The sequence below is a fragment of the Dermacentor albipictus genome, chromosome 5 (assembly GCF_038994185.2).
Source record: "Dermacentor albipictus isolate Rhodes 1998 colony chromosome 5, USDA_Dalb.pri_finalv2, whole genome shotgun sequence".
NCBI lineage: Eukaryota > Metazoa > Arthropoda > Arachnida > Ixodida > Ixodidae > Dermacentor > Dermacentor albipictus.
This window is the reverse complement of record NC_091825.1, coordinates 170,415,175-170,434,483: the sequence shown is the minus strand read 5'-3', so window position 1 is coordinate 170,434,483 and position 19,309 is coordinate 170,415,175. Positions and strand designations below refer to the sequence as shown.

At 48.5% G+C, this 19,309-nt stretch overlaps 1 protein-coding gene across 2 annotated transcripts in view; it reads right to left on the bottom strand.

The window, feature by feature from the left end:
* The window catches only part of LOC139060245 (sequestosome-1-like), a 56,659-nt gene that overhangs the window by 14,416 nt on the left and 22,934 nt on the right, over nt 1-19,309 (bottom strand). For both annotated transcript variants that reach the window (XM_070539320.1, XM_070539321.1), the window contains 2 exons: nt 18,441-18,787; nt 4,188-4,389 (listed from right to left, as the gene is read on the bottom strand). In XM_070539320.1, the coding sequence (XP_070395421.1) occupies nt 4,188-4,389; nt 18,441-18,787 (549 nt within the window). The remainder of the gene's footprint in view (nt 1-4,187; nt 4,390-18,440; nt 18,788-19,309) is intronic.

Genomic DNA, 19,309 nt, shown 5'->3' with positions numbered 1-19,309 from the left:
GGACCTGAGAGGCGTGTTGTCGTTTTGCTGCTTAGGCAAATTGCATTACTTAAATTTGGCCTGTGCCAGAAGCTTCTTCAAGGGGGACGAAGGGGCATTTTGTCTGGAAGTTTTGAAGTGCACAGTGGCACAAATCGCAGCAGCATGGGACACCTTTGTCGGGCCCAAGTGACCCAAGACTTACATTGTTATTTTCCTATTGCCTAGTGCTTTAAGACAGTGGCAGAGCTGGTTGGTAACTACAGAATGATAACCACCGAACCTACGATGACACCAGAGCGAAACGTGAAGCTCACTTCGTGCCACCTGCAGCAGGGAATGGTGGCGCATTTTGGTTATCGCCTATTAATTAAAAGCGTGCAGTACACTTTCAACACTACGCTCTATGTGCTGTGCAACATATAGGTGAACATGCCTATCGCAATAGGGTTGGTGGCAATAGCCATGAATGTGGCATGCAACAGCCCAGGAGTTTTGCTGGTACCCAAATAAGAAATCGAGTGCGCGCCTGCGTTTTCAGGTGAGACGGGCGGGCCAGTATTGCTGGGAAGTTGCTGTGGCAGGCTGCTACGGTTCTCACGGCACCTTCAGTTTTCGATGCACATGCCTCGCGCCTTTTCTTGTTTACGTGGGATCTAGCGGCCGGAAAACTTATCATACGATTGCAGTTCGGCAACGTACCGAACATTATTGCCAAAAGATCATGTTGTAAAAAAAGAAATGTAAATGTGTCGGGTAATTTTCTTGTGTTCTCCACAGCAAACACTGGTGCCAGGAAATCATGCATAACAGGATCATATTGTTACGGGGATGTTGGGAGTATAGGAGATTGTATTTACAATATATATACAAGACGAGTCAGAGTAGTTAAGATGGCTGACCACCAACAACACGCAGTAGCCAGCATGCCGCGATCTTCTTCCACTCTTCTTTCATCTCTCCCTAACTGGACCCTCGGGTGGTGAAGCACCGTCTCGACACATTGTAGGCAGAGCACCCAAGCACCTGGCGCAAACTTAACATTGCGATGGCAGCGGTCGCAACGCTCTTTTTGTATATGCTGCGAGGCTAACAAACGAGATCGGACGACTTGACATGCCATGTGAGCGCGATCGATGATTTTACGTGCGTACTCAGTTTGTAACATGTGGCACAGAAAGAAGGATGGTGTCAAACGGCAATGTGGGGTTGCGACCATACAAAAGTTAAAGGGTGAATATCCTGCAACGTCATGTCGGGAAAAGTTATACGCGAACGTCACGTAGGCCAGCGTGGCGTCCCAGTTGCAGTGATCATTGGAGATGTACTTCAACAGGATCTCTGCGATTGTTCGGTGGGAACGTCCCACAGTTCTCCACTCGGTTGGGTTGCTATAACGCGGAGAGAAGCAACATGTAACCTCCACCAATACGTTGTGGGGATATTGGGGGTATAGAAGATTGTATTTACAATATATATACAAAACAAGTCAGAGTAGTTAAGATGGCTGACCACCAACAACACGCAGCAGCCAGCGTCCTGCGATCTTCTTCTTTCTTTTTTTCATCCCTCCGCAACAGTATCAATGAGGTTTTACAGTCGAACCCACTTGTACAGATACCAGTTTTAACAATATATCAATAATAACAATGTGAAGCTGCTGTACCATAAACTTTCGTATGTTTTCCACGGGGAAATAGCCCGTATGCTACAATGCCCCCATGCCACATTATCGACTAGAATGATGAAGTCTGCCTGCTGGGTGTCCCGTGCTAAATGGTAACGCTAAATCCTTCAAAACAGAAAAAAGAAAGAAAAATTCGAGCGGCTGCACAATTGCCCACTACCCCCAACAGCTGTCGCGCGCTCATTTTCCAGCCTTCTTCGCATCGCCAGCCTCATGCACCTCTCACATTGCCCTTCCACCCCTCCGCACAAGAATAGGCTGCGCATATAGCTCTACACCACTTCCCCCTCCGAGACACGACTGGACCATGGCGACTGCATTGCGCAGCCCATGACGCTCCAAGATTACTCGCTGGCCCCTCCAGGGGTGGCACATTCTCAAGTTCAACAAATGGACACAGAGGGCAAAAAAAATCGACTGCACGGCACTGCTAATAAAACAAGCATAGTATAGCCACTTGAAGGCTGCTTGCGAGAGTTTAACATCTCCCACTAGAGTCGCCGTAATAAGCGCAATTTTACCTTGCCAACTTTCTCCCACACTTATCGAAGCATTTTTATTACAGTAAAAGCTTGTTACTTCAACACCCATTAATTCAGAAATTCGGATGGCTCTATTGGTCCCGGCCAAAGTGCATGTTAGTCTATGGGACCAAACCTTTGTTAGTTCGCCAGAATTCGGCCCCGCACCGCTTAATTCAGACAAATGCTAATGCTACTCGAAAGTGTTTTAAGAAATGTTATTGCTCAGCGCAGGGCGCGCCTGCATGTATAAGAAATTTCCCGAATGTTATTGAGGGTTCAATCCACTGTCTGTTGTCACTGAAGTTTACGCAATCTGATTGTATCAGCGACGTTAATTGTGTAGAACTTTCTGGAACCGTTGATGACTCATGTATAAAAGCCGATGCACTTGCCCCACAGATGAGATTTCGCCGGTCGCTGTACTTTGAGTGTAACTTGCTTCTGTAAGCACAAGTTCGCACAAGATACATCTTCCTCAACCACCCGATTTCAACTTCTTTCTTTTGAATGTACAGACTGTCCAAAGTCATTTTAGAGCAATTTTTGGAGCAAGTAAAATTGCATTATGGAGCAGTTTGGAGCAGAATAAATTTTATTTTGCAGCAATTTGGAACAGGAGAATCTGAATTTTGGTGGAAAATTGAATATGGCAGAGCACTATGAAACTATGACAAAACATAGAATAAACTAAAAGCAGTGCTGTACTGTAACTCTCTTAAGCTACTTCTTACGCTGAATTTTAAAGCAGATTACCCTGATACAGAAACCATCCAGTGCATGCAAATTTTGGCAATAGCATGTGTAGATTTTTAATTAGTGGAAACAGTCACACACACGCACGCATGCACGCACACACATAAAGCATGCATTCTGCAATAGTACGGCCGAAATTTCAAAAAGTAGCCAAAGACATTTTTTATAAATGCATTTCTCTTTACTGTCTTGACAGTGTGGATGAGGGGCCCAGAGATGCGCTTTGCCAATACACCATACGGAGCTATTATGAGCTACTGTTGTTTATTGAAAGCCATATCTACACAATAGACCAGGGAGATTCCAAAGACCTACTGCTTAACTTTCTGGTATAATGTAAAACTATTCCAATCTGTTTTTATTCCAAGTCCTTCAGTGGCCCTTCATGATAGGTCAGAATGGCTCTGGGCTTGCCCAGATGGGCATAAGAACAGATTGGAATAGTTTTACGGTACACCATCCCTAGGAACAGGGACACCCGCCCGAAGAACCCGCTGCAGCGTGCACCTCCATAATATCTATTTTATAACCCTACCTTTCGTTGTTTTGCACTCAACCGTATTCCATTACACTCTAAATACAGGTGCACTGGTCGCTGCGACAGCAGGGACAACAGCCGGGAGTGGCCACGCACATGTCGGCTACTTGCAGGAAGCACCGATAGGTCCAGTGCGAAAATTGTGAGAAACTGTGTGGGAGGCACCATTGTGCGAAGTGTGAATGGCTGCACTCTTTTTCGGAGAACAAATCCGCTCGCTGTTCACGGCAGCACACATACCCAAGCCGTCCTGGCGCCATGTGGCACAATTTACGACAATCTTCAGTGCTTGGCGCAGGAATTTGCATTTGTATCAAAATGGCAGAATTGGCACAGGAGTCCAACCCCCGAATGTAACAAATCTTATCAAATTTGTTGCAGTGCTTGTCAAGTAAAAACAATTTCTTCTTTCCCATGTATTTAGACAGGAGCTAAGGCTTTCTCTAATTAAAGTGTGCACCATAGTCTGCACTTACTGGTGACCCGATTTTCACTGTGGCAATTTATTTATTTGTCCATATTGCAGCACAATGAGCACCATAGCAGGAGTGGATTAACAGAGGAAAATTATACACAGAAAAGTATGATACAATGATGAAGGTGATGCGCTAGGACCATTCATTCATCGGGGTGAGCACAAGCGAATAGACCCAGGTAAGGAATTCCAGTCTTCTATGGAATGAGGGAAATTGATAAAGGGACTCACCAAACGGTTCAAGAAAGTTGGCCACGGTGTCTCCGATGCCACGCAAGATCTCCTGGTATTGCTGCTTCTGGTCTGGCCTGTGGTGAGGTGCCGAGCGACGGGCACTTTGGGCAGGGCAGCCCCTGGCGCCTCCTCCCCCCCTTCGGGGGTAGCCACAGTGGTGCCACAGGCGTTTCCAGCCAGGGAATGCCCACAAGGGACGCTGAAAGATGCATCAATTTGCACTCTACAGAGGTCACCCAGAAGTGTCTTTATTCCACGCATTGCTGCAGACACACGCAACGACATGAAAATACAGTCAATGCATGGGACAAATCTGCATCCTCCTGCAACAATCTGCAACCTAAAAGAGGTCAAATGTGCTCAAATGTGCAAAGTTACATGACTGCAAGTTTATTGAGAGCTGTCTTTGTAGGCATTTTCCTCACTTCGTCATTGCCCTAGTCGGCACAGACAGCGAGGGAGTCGGTGGGGAGGAGGATGTGCTATTCAAAGCTGCCTTGACTGAGCACCAGACATTTATAAAGGAAGAAAAAACAGTTGCCCCTACACAGTGAACATAAGCTTGAAAGCTTTAGCTTGGCTTGTCCTGTGTGTTTGGTGTGGTCGGTTATAAATGGATTGACAAATAGTAGCATCCTTTCATTTAAGTTTCGAAATAGTGCTGACTAAAACGATTGCTCTTTCCGCTTGTCTCACAGGCATGCCTAATATTGAAGAACGCATTGTAACGTACAGTGCAGACCACCTATAACGTAACCACTTTTAGCGCGGGACTGGTTATAGTGTGGGTTTTTTGACCACCAATATCCTAAATATCGCCTTAACTCACGCAAGAACGCAGCGCCACATGGTGTCATATAAGGAAAGTGCAACCGACTTCGTTGTAACTGGTTTCCGGTAGTAGGCCAAGTGCACGTTGGTGGTTGAGTGCCGAGAAATAGACAGGTTTAGTTTAGCGTACGCAACTTATAGCGTACGCTATACGCTATAGTGTAGCAGACGCGAAGCAGCGCACGTTTTTTGCAACTTTAGCTGGCCAGCGAGATCCTCCGATCTCGGAGGCCATATGCCGTCGTTGTGGCCATTTTTCGGCTCTAGCGACAGGTAGCGCTGACATCTCGAATGTTTGTTTCGTTAGGCTTCGACTCGTTCGAAACGAGAAGCGATCTCGAAAACACCACAAGGTTATCCATAATACCCTGTCGTCGAAGCGGCCTGAGACTAAGCGAAACCCATTTACACAATCATTTGCTGCAAACGAAGTGCATTTTACAAAAGCAACGCCAAATTCAATTCGAAGCGGGCAGCCGGGACCGCCGCCATGTTGGTGGCTAATTCCTTCCCATCATTCCTAATGCGACGATCCTGCGTTTACATGCTCTGCGAGAGTCGACTCGCACCCGTAAATCTACCCTCGCCTGGCGCATTAATGCGATGCGCCTTCCTAGCGCATTACTGCTGTTTACATGAATGTGATGCGCTAGAAATGCGATGCGATGCGCCATTGTCGCATTCATGTAAGCGCGGCTAGTGTCAGCCTTATTCACACGTAGCCACAGGACAAGGAGCTGCGTGAAGCTTGGCTCGTGAAACTTATAACAGGCAGACAGCCATTGGCTGCAACTCGGGTATGCAGCAAGCACAGATGCGAGGAAGATTTCTATACGGCGCCAGGACTGCCATGTTCGGCGAGTAGCAGAAAACGCACACTGAGACACTCGCCCATGCCCGCTACCCAGTTAATACCATGACGGTTTGGTCTTTGAACTTGATGCCAGACACTGGCAAATTCACTAGAACGGAAAAGGAGAGGTAAGACGCACATAAAAAGAAAGGCATGGCATATATGGTCATGTTTCTGTTATGAATTAATGCACTGGATTACAAAAAGGAAGCAGAGGAAAATCGCACGCCGAGAAGACCGATAAACATACAGTGCAATGCAATTTGAGAAATAATATTGACATGTCCAAGAACTTGGAAGACAAAATAGATTGAATCGTCGTGACGGCACATCACAGTCGCCGTAGACGTCCAAGTCTCTACAACGAAATTATTTTTGAACAGTTCTGATGGCGTCCACACAACAATGGTTGCTAGTGAACTGCCAAATCCTGATATGCTGCGCCCTAAAGCTCGCGGCACGGTGTGAAAATACGCTCACAGCGAAAGCAAAACATTGTGTGCGGACATGCATGCAGACGCGCAGTCGGTCGCTGCGGACCTGTGCGATCGCTGCAGTGAGGCTTCATTACGTTATGGTCCATTTGGTCATACAGACAACCCCATAAAAGAATATATTTAACATGGTTTACTCTCAAAGTTTGCCTACCTTTCATGCAAGCCGGTTCAGGAGATTCCACCACGGTGACAGCGCGCAGTGGCGTTTACTGTACGTATTCGGTAAATAGATAGCGTCTGTAAACGATTCTGTGCTTTCAATTTACCCGAGATTATTATATCAGCAGTCAAAAGCTCCCCTCATTTTGAGAGTACTTACATAAATATCCAGGAGGGCTGCCGCGTGGAGTTTTTATTGAGCACCGTAAGCAAAACCTATGAGGAGCGTGCCGCGTGATCGCTCATACTACGGAAGGGAGGCGCTTCTGACAGATGGCGACTCTGTAACTCCTCGCCGCCAATAGCAGTGTCCAATCAGGGTGCGCGCTGCGCGGAGTGCGGGGTAGAAGCGATAGCGGCAACAACGCACTCTTTTCCTTTTTCAGTCTCTTTGTTGCATTTGGTGTGCGCACGTCGTGATCTCGTGGCGTCGTAGTTGTCCTCTGTGAGCGTGTGTTTTCGGGCTTTTGTCACCATGGTGTCGGCGGCGTCTTCAAGCGGTGTGAGAAAGAGGCATGCCTTATCGCTGGAGACAAAGGAATGCGTTATAAGGACCATAGAAAGTGGGCTGAAGAAGGTGTCGGTGGGGGCCAAATACGGCATTTCCGACACAACCGTGTCGACTATATTTAAGAACAAGGACGAACTGCGGCAGCAACTGCAGCAAGATTCGTCTTCCCTGTCATGGAAGAGAATACGTACATCGAAGTACGAAGACGTGGACGCAGCGCTCTTCAGACGGTTCTGTGAAGTTAGAGCTCAGAGCATCCCACTGAGTGGCCCCATGCTCCAACAAAAAGTCAAGTCCATTGGTGCTCTTTTAAGCCACGACGACTTCAACCCACTTAATGGATGGATCCAGTGATTCAAGGATCACCATGGCATCAGCTGCAAAGTGGTGTGCGGTGAAAGCGGTGACATCAACGACGAGTCCATTGAAGTCTGGCTTCGCTTAAATTTGGAAACCATGCCGTCCACGTATATGGGCAGAGACGTATACAATGCTGACGAAGCTGGAATATTTTACAATCTTCTACTCAACTGCACTCTTGTGCTGAGAGGCGAATCCTACTCTGGCCGCAAGGCCTCAACAAAGCATAACTTTGTTGTTCTGCGCTAACATAGATGGAAGGGACAAGCGCCGCCTGTTTGTTATTGGAAAATAAGCAAGGCCGCGCTGCTTTAAAAAGTGAGAGTGCCTGCCAGTGACATGCAAATCCAACAAAAAGGTGTGGGTAATGCAAGACATGTTCACAAGCTGGCTTTGCAAGTTCTATGAAGACATGGTGGCAGAGAAGCAACAGGTCGTGCGCATTCTCGACAATTGCACATCCCAAAACATCAAGCCAAAGTTGACTGAAGTCAAGTTAAAGTGTCTGCCTGCCAACATGACTGCAAAATGTCAGCTGCTCAACCAGGGTGTCATCGCAACCGTAAAGGCACTTTACAAAAAATGCATCTGCGAAAGAATTTTGCTGAGCATGCAGCAGCAGCATCAAAGTGAATTTAAGGGGCGCAATTGATATGGTTGCCACTTCGTGGTGGCAGGTAAAAGCCACTACAATAAGCAAGTGCTTCAACAAAGCAGGCTTTGTGTGCAATGCAGAGGCTCTTGACGCCAGTGAGCCGAGCGACAATGTTGTCGATGAAACGGTCAACAACGACGATGTGTGGTCTGGCCTCGCTGAAAGCAAGTTTGTTTCCGGCACAGACACCTTTCAAAAATATGTCGATGCCGGTGAGTCAGAGCTTCCTGTCTGAAGGAAGCGAGCACAGATAATGCGATCGTCGCACTGATGCGCGGAGCTTGCAATCGAAGACGAGTCGGACGACGATGTCTACCCGACGCCAGACCCAGATGTCCCGTGCAGACGCTTTGGAATACCTCAGCAAAGTGAAGATGTACTACGCGAAGAACAGTTTGAGTGAGAAAGCGCTTCAGTGCTTAAGCCTTGTAGAGGACGAAATTGTTCGAAGTGCGGTTAAAAATATCTCCAGACGAAAATAACAGTGTTCTTCCGCTGATGCCACACTTCTTAGGAGAACTTGGTTTTTGTGCTGTGTTGCGATTGTGTTGCATGTGCGTGTGAGTGAAATATGTAATGAATTGTGTTTCAAAGGTGAGTGGTCCGTTTGGCATAGGCAAAAGCCGAAAAGCATGCTTTGGTTATAATGCGGTACCGCTTATAGCACGGATTTTTTACAACTCCCGCGACTTACGTTATAAGCGGTCTACACTGTATTTCAGGCATCCTTATACATGTCTGTGAGGCGAGTGATGAAAGATGAGACGTGGATCTGAACACACCTTGCGCCTACCCAGCAAGTATTATGTCAGAGCTCTGTAAACCATATACTATTAGAACAGAGATGCACTCTTGCACTGGCGAAACAAGCGCACTTTTAAGTATTTGAAAAGTGCTTCTATTTGGCAAGTGATGTTCACATAGGTGTGTCCAGAACTAACTAAACATGCCTGGTATAGTGTGCCTTGAGACACACATAAACAGAGTCCACCATACTTGCAGACAACGGGGAGCGTGCATGCTTGTCTCAAAGCAAACATTCTTGCTGCTACTCCCTTCAGCATTTCAGCTGTGCCACACCTACAGAAACATAGGAGGAAGGAAAAACACTAGGATGGAATTGTGTGTTGTCACAACATTGGGCAGAAATACTGCCAGTTCTGTGCAGTACAGAGGAATCCGTCACCTCAGCCACTGAGAGCGAGAACTGACTGCATGCTACCTAGGATTTCGGGTGCATGGGGAGGAATTACAAAAATGCATGGCACGTTGCTGGTCAGGCTGTGCACATATATGCCTCGGCAGTAGTGCAATTGGCAGTGGTACATACCACCAAATTCTGAGATTAATTTTGGTGCAGTTTAGTGCAATTCTGCACGGTTTTCCTCAGCCTGGTGCAGCAAATTCTATCTACAGTCGCCGACCAATTTTCCGGACTCCAAAAATTCGGACATGCCCAATTGGCGGTCAGCTTCACGGCACCGCCATTCTCCCCATAGACCATAATGTATAACAACTGCCGAAAGTTCGGACACCTTGCAACCTCTCGTCTGATTTTTCAGACACTCCTTGAGCCAACTCGGTCGAGAGCACTAGCACCGACTCTGACCAGTGCATGGTTCAACTTGCTGAACGCCATTTTTGTTTTGAACGGAGCTTCCTTGCTGCGCCACGAAGTGGCGCTACTGGAAATCCCCGCTCATCATCATCGTTCCTGCCTGGTTCGATAGAGTGGCTCTGCAGCAGTTCCGGTCAGCTTAGTAAGCCATGTTAAGACAATCCAGCAGCTGATTTGTTTCTTCGCGCACGACGCTGCGAGCAGGCCACGTTTTTTCGTTTGTGTGACTGGTGTCGGCACGGTGGTGTTTGCTTTGTGTGCTGTGTCGAGGTTTCGGTGATCCAACGCGGCATATGGAAACATCGTGTCAAGTCTCTAATGGTGCCGACAGTGCTTGCGCAGACTGCGCTGGGGAATGCCGGCAAGCGGGTGCCAGGAGGCTAGGATTTGTCGCCTCCCGATGTGCACGCTACTGACGCCGAAAATGTTCTGCCGAGACCTGTGCAGTGGTTCCGGACACAGTCTCATTTGACAGTTTCACAGGTGCTCACGCAGCTGTACTGACATGCGCAGAACTCGATGACGGCGAGATCATTCGTCAGGTTTCTGCTGCACCGCCGGACGATGACTCTCGAGTCGGAAGATGACACACTATGTGCTACGCTGCCGTCGCATGCGGAGTGTGTACAAGCAGTGACTGTTAGATGTGGCGCCGTTTCCTGAGGCTACTTCGAGTTCCCCCGGACCACATCGAATCGCAGCACATTCCAGAGGAGCGCTCGAGCCAACAAGTTCACGTGCAATCAAGTTCGTACGCCACCGGTGGAGCTATTCAATGCTTGAGTTTTCCAGAAAAAGAAGGGATAGCCCGACATTGTTGCAAGGAAAGTGGGTCCCGCAACAAGACGGCTGCGATGTACCGGGAAGGCCTGGTAGCGTCGCCCCCACCTGGCTTTTGTGACGGTGACCAAGTGGCGACTCTCTCCGCCTGGTGTGGCACCGCGGCACGGGCGCCAACCATTGGCCGAAAATGGCGTCATCTGAGCGGACTCTCCCATTGGTCAAACATGACGCGACTTCCAGTGCTCGAAGGGTTTATAAGAAGCATTCCAGAGAGACCAGAGCATTCTGGAGAATTCCCTGATTCACCTCTCTCGAACTTCTTGCCGCGGGCCGCAGCGTCCGAGTTGCTGCCGGCCCGTAATGTCTGTACCAATGTTACTCGACTCTCACCTCTCTGTATATAATGTAAAATAAACCCTCCCAAGTTTTGTTTTTCATCCCGAAGTCCGTCCTCAACCCCTACATCTGGTGGCAGCGGTGGGATCGCCTCCGAATGCAACAGCTGGTGGCAGCGCTACAGATCAACCTTCGTCGAGAGAGATCCTAAGGAACCGGGAAGAGCGAAGAAGAGAGAGCCTTCGTCGAAAGAGGTCCAAAGAAACTAGGAGTAGCGAAGAAGAGCGAGCCTTCGACCCAGGGAGTCCGGAGGAACCGGGAACAGCGCACAGATGAACCGGATGGCAGGGTGCTGCAACCGTAAGTGAGCACGTGGTTTTTTTTCCTTTTGATTCGCCAGACTCAAATGTTGTGTGTTCATTTTGATAGTTCTGGGAATCGGGAGTTTGTTGCATTGTGTTTGCACAAATTAATAAGCAAAAAAGTTCTAACCACCTGTCGGGGCAGCTGCCATGGATCTTAGAAGGTTGACGAGGTTGGACTTGCTGTTGGTGTGCGACGATTTGGGAGTTGAGGCGGACGAACGGATGGAAACGCCAGCTATCATAAAGACGATTAACGATAGTGGCAATGATGGCAAAAGCATTGAGCTTGCTTGGGAGGTGATACAGGAACCATGGGAGTGTGAGCGTCGTGAACGTGTGCAAGAGCGTCGTGAACTTTAGAGTGAGCGTAAGCGTCAAGAACGCGAAAATGAATGGAAGCATGAGCTTCAAGAACTTACTCATAAGTGTGAGCATCACGAACGTGAGAATGAACGCGAACGTGAGTATCAGGAACGTAAGAAGGCAGCACTGATCAAAGAGATACAGTATTGTGATCAGTTATTGGCACAGAGACAACGGCTGTCTGAGAATTCTGTAGGTAGTACAGAGCGAAAGAATGAGGCAGCATCGAGCGGATTTTCACCAAAAGCCGACGAGAAGAGCAGTGCCTGTGAGATTGGCTGCAGATTCATAAGTGAAGGGAAAAGGCTAGCTGCTAACGATGCCTTAGTGGCAACAGAGGCCGTTAAAGGCCGCAAGGAGAGCGACGAGGTGCTGTGCCAACAGATGACTGTAGAGACAGCTAGGCCAGCTGCGAACAAATTGGCACAGTTACCGCACGTGTGCGTCGCTTGTAATGTTAGCGAGGTTGCTAGCGAAGAAAAGGGTACTGTTGACGCGACAGACGCGAGCACCCATGTCAGGCCAGATGTGCGTGCAGAAGTGAAGTGCGAACTGAGCGATGTAGTTGAGAGTAGTTCTCGGGATGGCGAGCTCCGTAGTCCACGAGAGAACTGCATTGTTCAGGGATCGGTGCGGCTCTCCGCCAGTCTAGATAGCCTAGATAGGGATGATTCAGTTGTTAATCATTCGGACTGTGCGCGTGAGACAGCGATTGATACCGACGGGCTGTGTGCCGATGCACAGCGTGCGCTGGGCAATGTAGTAGAGGGCAGTTCGCAAGAGTGCGAGTTGCATAACACGAGTAAAGCCTGCTGCATTGTGCCAGAGTCGGTTGAGCTGTCCGCCAGTCGAGGCAGAGAGAGTGTTGATTTAAATGTAAATCACTCAGACTGTGCGGGTAAGAGACCGATCCGGGCCGACGAAATGTGTACCGGCCAGCACGAGGCACGACAAGGCGACATGAAAGCGAGTGCAAAGAGAAAGCGCCGTAAAAAGAAGCGCGGTAGAGACCGAAAGACGGTAACTAATGTAGCGCCGCCAAAGATGACGAGAAACCCAAAAGAGCAGGGCGCGAGGAAAAAGGTGCGGTCGTCACGGACGATGTTGACACATCCAAAACGTTCGGGCCACTGGTCAAAGGGGGACCGCGAAGCATGTTCTGCACGGACGTGGACAAAGGGCACGGGGCATTTAAACTCCTCGTCGTTCCGTAGTTCTTTTCAAAGCTCACCGTGCAGCACAAAGAAGCGCAAGGTGGCAGGACAAGACCAGGTGGGGAGTAGCAACGCGGTCAATCGAGTTTGTGAGGAAAGCGGGGCGCCAGGACGCAAATTGGCAGGAGACCGTAACGTCTTGGGGGGAGCTGATAGTGAGTCAGCCCTTTTGTTGCACCTCGGCAGCCAGAGTAGCTTTCAAACCGCGACCACCTCGAGTCCGACTCAAAGTATGAGTCAGACATAAACGTTTGGAAAGGGAGGCCAAGAGCGCTTCCGTAGAAATGAAGTGTTTGTTTTTTATTTTGAGCATCGGAAGGTTTTCGCGATTTGAGACTAGGATTTCTTTCAATGTGTAAGGTTTGAGCTTTGTTTGTGTTTTCGTTTGAGAAGCTCCGGGATTTGAAAGATGAGGTTTGTGTAAACATGTAGTCTCGCAAGTGTTAGTTAATGAGTAAATAGGCTTTCTTTTTTTTGTGTGAGTGAGTAACCTGAAGGACAAGGTTATCGTTGAGAGGCCTATGGTAACGCGCGTGCGTTTTGGTTAACCTTTTTTTTATATAAGCGTTTTTTTTTTTTATAAGGTTAACCACGTAGTTTTCAGTGAGTGCACGATTTGCACTGAGAGGCGTTCTTAGTTCCATTAGCGCATGTCCTGTGTGGACGGAAGGAAGCAGATTTATGACTGGGTTGCTCGTGTGTGTTGAGGGCAGCCGTATTCTGACTTCTCTGATAGGTATGCGTGGAACGAGTTATTAAAAGACGCATTATTTTATGGGTTCTGCGGTGTGTGTAAATCCCGCAAGTTTAACTGTTCGTTTAAGTCACGTGTCCTGTAGGACTTTCAGGGAAGAAACCCGAGTAAGCGTAAATGAAAAGTTTGCCTACAACCAGGGTGTCTACCAAGTTGACATTTCCAAATTCCCTGAGTTTTCCAGGTTCTCCCTGAGTGCCATTGCAAATTTCCCTGAGTGATGCAGAACTATGTTTTATCTCAAGACGGGCTGAAAACATGTCGCCTGATGCTGTCACTCCCTAGTAGACACATGAAAAAATTTAAAAAGCGACTTAATCCAATTTGAATACTAACGAGTAGTGTTAATGTTATTCAAAAAGAGAATAGAAGGCAGTGGTTAGTAAAATGCACAGCAAATAAAGTGTCTTCGAAAAACATTGCAATGGAGTCGGACATTCTCAAATACGAATAAAAAGGAGATGCATATAGAAGCAAACATTGTCGAATATGAGCTATTTCTATCAACTGATCGCAAGCTCAGTGGTATGAGGCCCGAACTTTGTCACAATTGAGATTCTCTCTCAAAAGCTCGTAAGTCAACCTCAACTGTTCTGACATACTCTCAGCCCGCGCACGACGCCCGAGTGTTGTGTTTCACTGCTTTAAAGAGTTTATTTTGGTTTGGATGAAGGTCGCCTGCATCTCGGCATCAGCCAAAACTTTATTTTTTGAGCTCAAGCTCCTCCAAAACGGCGGCAGCAAGCTTCCTTTCCCGTTTATTCCTCAATGCGTAGTTCATTTCTGTTCTTGTCCTCCTTCCGCCACTCGTTTGCCCCAAGGACCATTTGAAGCATCTTGGTCAGTTGCACAGTCCACGACCGATTTTTCGAACTCCCTAGGGGCCGCGAAAACGTCCGAAAAATCGGCCAGTTGCAAAAAAATAAATGCGTGTCATTTACTACCCTTAGGGACTCAAACTGCCACAGGCACGTTCGAAAACGCTCTGAAGGCCTGTCGCTACACATATTAGACATATCGGTGCTCGTAATGTGATAGGAAATACCGGCTGCACGCATGTATAATTAAGGAATACATACTGTGTTCCGTGGCAATAGCCCCTTCCCACGCTTGTTATGCTTCACTGCAATACTTTTGTGTATGCTTCACCAAGTAACATTTCTTTACAAAGGTGAAGCTGACTTTCAGGAACCGGCATTTTCTATGCCAATCGCGAGGATCACAAAGGCGGAGTCCATGCCATTGCTGACAGCAGCGAATTGTTTCAATAAAAAACTCGGCACCCAACGGCAAGAAGTTTCATAGCGAACGTCGAAGCAGCTAGGCCTAGCGCTGCCGCAGTGGTGGCAACGGCTGCTAGCGGATCTGCGTTCGAGAGCGCCGGTTCGAGGTGGCGAAGTAATCAAAACGGCAGCCGTGGTGCCTTTGATTATTGCCGTTTCGGACCTGCCGTTACGGCAAAACGTCCGGAAAATCGGACGGCGAAGAGTTCTTGCGTCGGAAATTTCACGCGTTCTGATACGTTGACTCTATGGGGTACGTGACGGTGCCGCGAAGCCGTCCAAATTATCGGGAATCCAGAAAGTCAGTCCTTGACTGTACACTAGCAACTCCTCCAGCCGACGACAGGGCGTCAAAGACGATTCATTACGATTCCTGTCTGTTACTCGAGCCAGCATTATTGCGACTTTCGACCCTTTCAGTAAAATTGCCTCTAATTTTCCCTGATAGAGGCCCAAATTCCCTGAGTTTTCCCTGACTTTTTCCAGACAACTAAAGATCCCTGAGAATTCCCGGTTTTCCCGGTTGGTAGACACCGTGACAACGCAAGTACGCGTTCTGTTTAGTGACCACAAGGCTAGTGCGCTTGTGATTACGTACTTGTGAGGTTGACCAGATTGTTCAGTGGCACCAATACGTGCGATAAGTACGCCACTGCGATAGATTGGAAACATGCTGTTCGTGTAGTTAGGCCACGTAAGTTATGTTCGGCTGTTTTCATTTGTTGTTTGCAACGTCAACGACCCTTTGTTTTGCAACAGCAATAGTACTCTGGTCTTGTCGGCATTCGGGGAGAAATGGATAGCTGTTTGGAAGGGTGGTTGAAACTGTTTAGTCAAAATTGGGGAAATAAAAGATCAGGGTTCATTTTGACTCAGTAATAGCCTGGCGAGTCAGGGGTGAAGAGCCTGCGCTTACACGTGGTGCAGCGCTGTGTTGTTTTGTTTGTTTGACGTATGTTCTCCAGGGCCCAGGATCCCGAAGTTCGTCATTCGAGGCTCAACACCAATACCCTGCAGGTTCTTTCAGCATTCCTCATGGCCAGCGAATTGAGTTCACTGGCCATTCAGAACTTCCGGGGCGAGGACGAGCTGTTAGATGTGGCTCCGTTTTCTTAGGCTACTTCGAGTTCCCCCGGACCACATCGAATCGCAGCACATTCCAGAGGAGCGCTCGAGCCAACAAGTTCACGTGCAAACAAGTTCGTACGCCGCCGGTGGAGCTATTCAATGCTCGAGTTTTCCAGAAAACGAAGGGATAGCCCGGCATTGTTGCAAGGGAAGTGGGTCCCGCAACAAGATGGCTGCGATGTACCGGGAAGGCCTGGCAGCGTCGCCCCCACCTGGCTTTTGTGACGGTGACCAAGTGGCGACTCTCTCCGCCTGGTGTGGCACCGCGGCATGGGCGCCAACCATTGGCCGAAAATGGCGTCATCTGAGCGGACTCTCCCATTGGTCAAACATGACGCGACTTCCAGTGCTCGAAGGGTTTATAAGAAGCATTCCAGAGAGACCAGAGCATTTTGGAGAATTCCCTGATTCACCTCTCTCGAACTTCTTGCCGCGGGCCGCAGCGTCCGAGTTGCTGCCGGCCCGTAATGACCATACGACTGTTACTCGACTCTCACCTCTCTGTATATAATGTAAAATAAACCCTCCCAAGTTTTGTTTTTCATCCCGAAGTCCGTCCTCAACCCCTACACTGTGCTTTCAGCCGCCTATAGTGACCGTATGACCCTCTCCGAGATTCAGGCATATTTGATTGCGCATACAGTAGAACCCCGCTGTTACCTTCCTCCCTGCTGCGTTTTCCCGGCTGCTACGTCGTTTTCATTCGGTCCCGGCATAGCTTCCATAGGATCCAATGTATAAGGAACCCCGTTGTTACGTAGTAGCTGTGAAAATGTTCCCGCGTGATACGTCGCAACTTAGCAGCCCAAACCCGCCTGTACTACAGCAGGCAACGCGCGCCAACCGCCATTTTGGCTTTTGACGAGGCTTGGCCGGGCTTGGCTATAGAATTGGCTGCAAGAAGCCGCACGCCAGTTCGAAAGGCCGCCACTAAGTGGCCATTCGTGAAAAATGCTCACTATAATCACTGTGATTACGGTCACCGCATGGTTTTTGGACGCATAGAGTTGGACGGGTCGACTCACGGAGGACGGAAACTCGGGAGAGGCCCCGACGTCACTCTTTGTGAAGCCGGAAGTTGGCGTTGCTCATGGCGTTGCTGCGCCTATCGGGCCAGCTCTCCTCTCTTGTTTACATTTCTCGCGAAACCACGCCGCGCCGCGCGCAACGGGCTGCTCGGACGTGCGCGCTCCGCAGCAATACTAAACAATCGTTAGCACGTTAGCGTGATTACGCTAAAGAGGGCGAAATTTCCCGCGCATATTCCTTTGTCCATTGCCATTGTCGTGGCACGGTGACGACGAGGAGCACGAGCCGCATGATGCCGGGGAGTTGCCAAATCCTAGCTTTGGAGAAGCCGTCGCGGCTCTGGAGTTCCTCCGCAGGTACGTCGCACCTGACAGCAACGCTGACAGCAATGTGGCCTTCCAGGCTAATGAGAAACGTGTGGTGATTTCTAGCGAGCGAAAGAAACGGCAAGCCACCATTCCAGACTTTTTTAAGTGCTAAGCGCATTCTGTGGAAATAAATTGTCTGTAGTGGAAGCAGCACTTTTTTCATTCATTTTCGGAGCTTTCCTCACTTGTGTTTTCCCGGCTGTTACGTTTTTCCCCCGGTTCAGTGAAAAACGTATGAACGGGGTTTCACTGTAAACGGAACAGCGTGCAACGGCACATTCACGATTTCTTCAAGCCTACTGCCGAGCCCGAATAAGTGCGTGGAAATAAAGGATTTCATTTTTTTTTTCTTAATCTGCTTTTTCGGACACCTGTTTATTCGGACATTTCCGCAGTCCCCGTGAGGTCCGAATAAACGGTCGGCAACTGTAGCAAGGAAAAAAGGGGGAGAGAGAGCTCGCGGTGCGGCCATGGCTGCGCAGGCCAAGCACATACACAATCCGCGCACATACGCAGCTTGCACGCCCCATTTTAGAGGTAATTTGCTGTGTGTGCAAATACTAGGCAAGCCGACATGGCATGGCATCATGCGCTGTATTCCTGCCCGTTTAGTGCTGGAGGATGCATAATCTCGAGTTCCAGAGATGCGTTAAAGTAAGAGGCAGACTAAGCATTTGGTCCCTGCTGCCGGTGCTTTTCATGATGGCATCGTCCCATTGCGGGCGATGCTATCAGCCACAGAGGTGCAGAGAACACAAAAGCACGGCCGGCTTTGCTTCGTACCACCAATGTGAAGATAATGTTGACAAGGCATGAAACTGTATCATTCGTCAGGGCGACTCTCAAATTCAACAATTTTTTTTTTTTTTCTCATTCCAATCTGCTTTTTCCACATGCCCGATAACTCGGAGCACTTCATGGCCCCTTCTGTGTGAGAAAAATTTATCAGTGACTGTACTTATGTGCATAAAAGATCAAATTTCAATGCAACGAAATTTCCATATAACAAAGCAAATTGCCACTATTACTTCGTTAAACCGAGCCTTAACTGTATAAGAACAAGGCTTGATATAATGGTGCCGATAGAACAAGATACTATTCTATTCCCATCACAAGACCAGCAGCACTAAAAGGCGAACTCACAGTGCCAGGGTTGACAAGCTTCAGCATGTCATGCTCCTCGTGCATTTTCCTTCCATGGCATGACCCACAGAGATCATAGTCTTCACACTGCAAGCACTTGTAACGCACTCCACGAATCTCCTGGTCACAAGCATCGCAGAGAACTCCAGCATGAACACCCTGCACTGGAGCTCCGTGCAATGTGCCAAGGCCAGCTGCAGCTGGATTTGCTGTACTGGGACCAGCTACAGCTGGCTTTCTCAGGGCGAGGATGTTCACATAAATTCTCAACAGGCCATCAGTCATGTTCTGCAGAGCTTGTGCCAGCTCTGCATCACTGGACATCACAATGTAGTCTCCCTCAGGATCTGCACACCAATGCAACAAAAACAGTCATTATGCCTGACAGTAAAAGAACCAATCAGTGTACTGCTAACTAGCATTGCATGCTTCATGCGAAAACATATAGTCAAGCGCCTTTATAAAGAAGCACTTGAGACTTGAAAAATCCTTCGTTATACAGGTCACTTCATTGTAAAGAGCGAACCATACAGCTCGCAAGTGAGCAGGCTAAGCGTGTCCAGCAGAAAAGCCTCTCATTTAACACGAGTCCAAGTGATGAAGAGTAAGAGAAGCCACTAGTTTTATTCTGTGCTCTTAGTCCGATGGAATGTGTGACTGCAGCCGACTTTATGGCATTCATGTTCGCGGAATGCTAGTGCTGCTTGTCAAAGTCTTCGGTTGTATGACTGAGTGGGCTTCTTTTTTTTTCCCATAGCAGGTGAGGCTGCCACAGTCGCTGTGAAATCCAGACCCTCCGGTGTGATCTTTGTTGTTGCATCAGTCAAAGCTCCATGTGCACACTGCAGCTAAAAGGCAGCTGCAGAGGG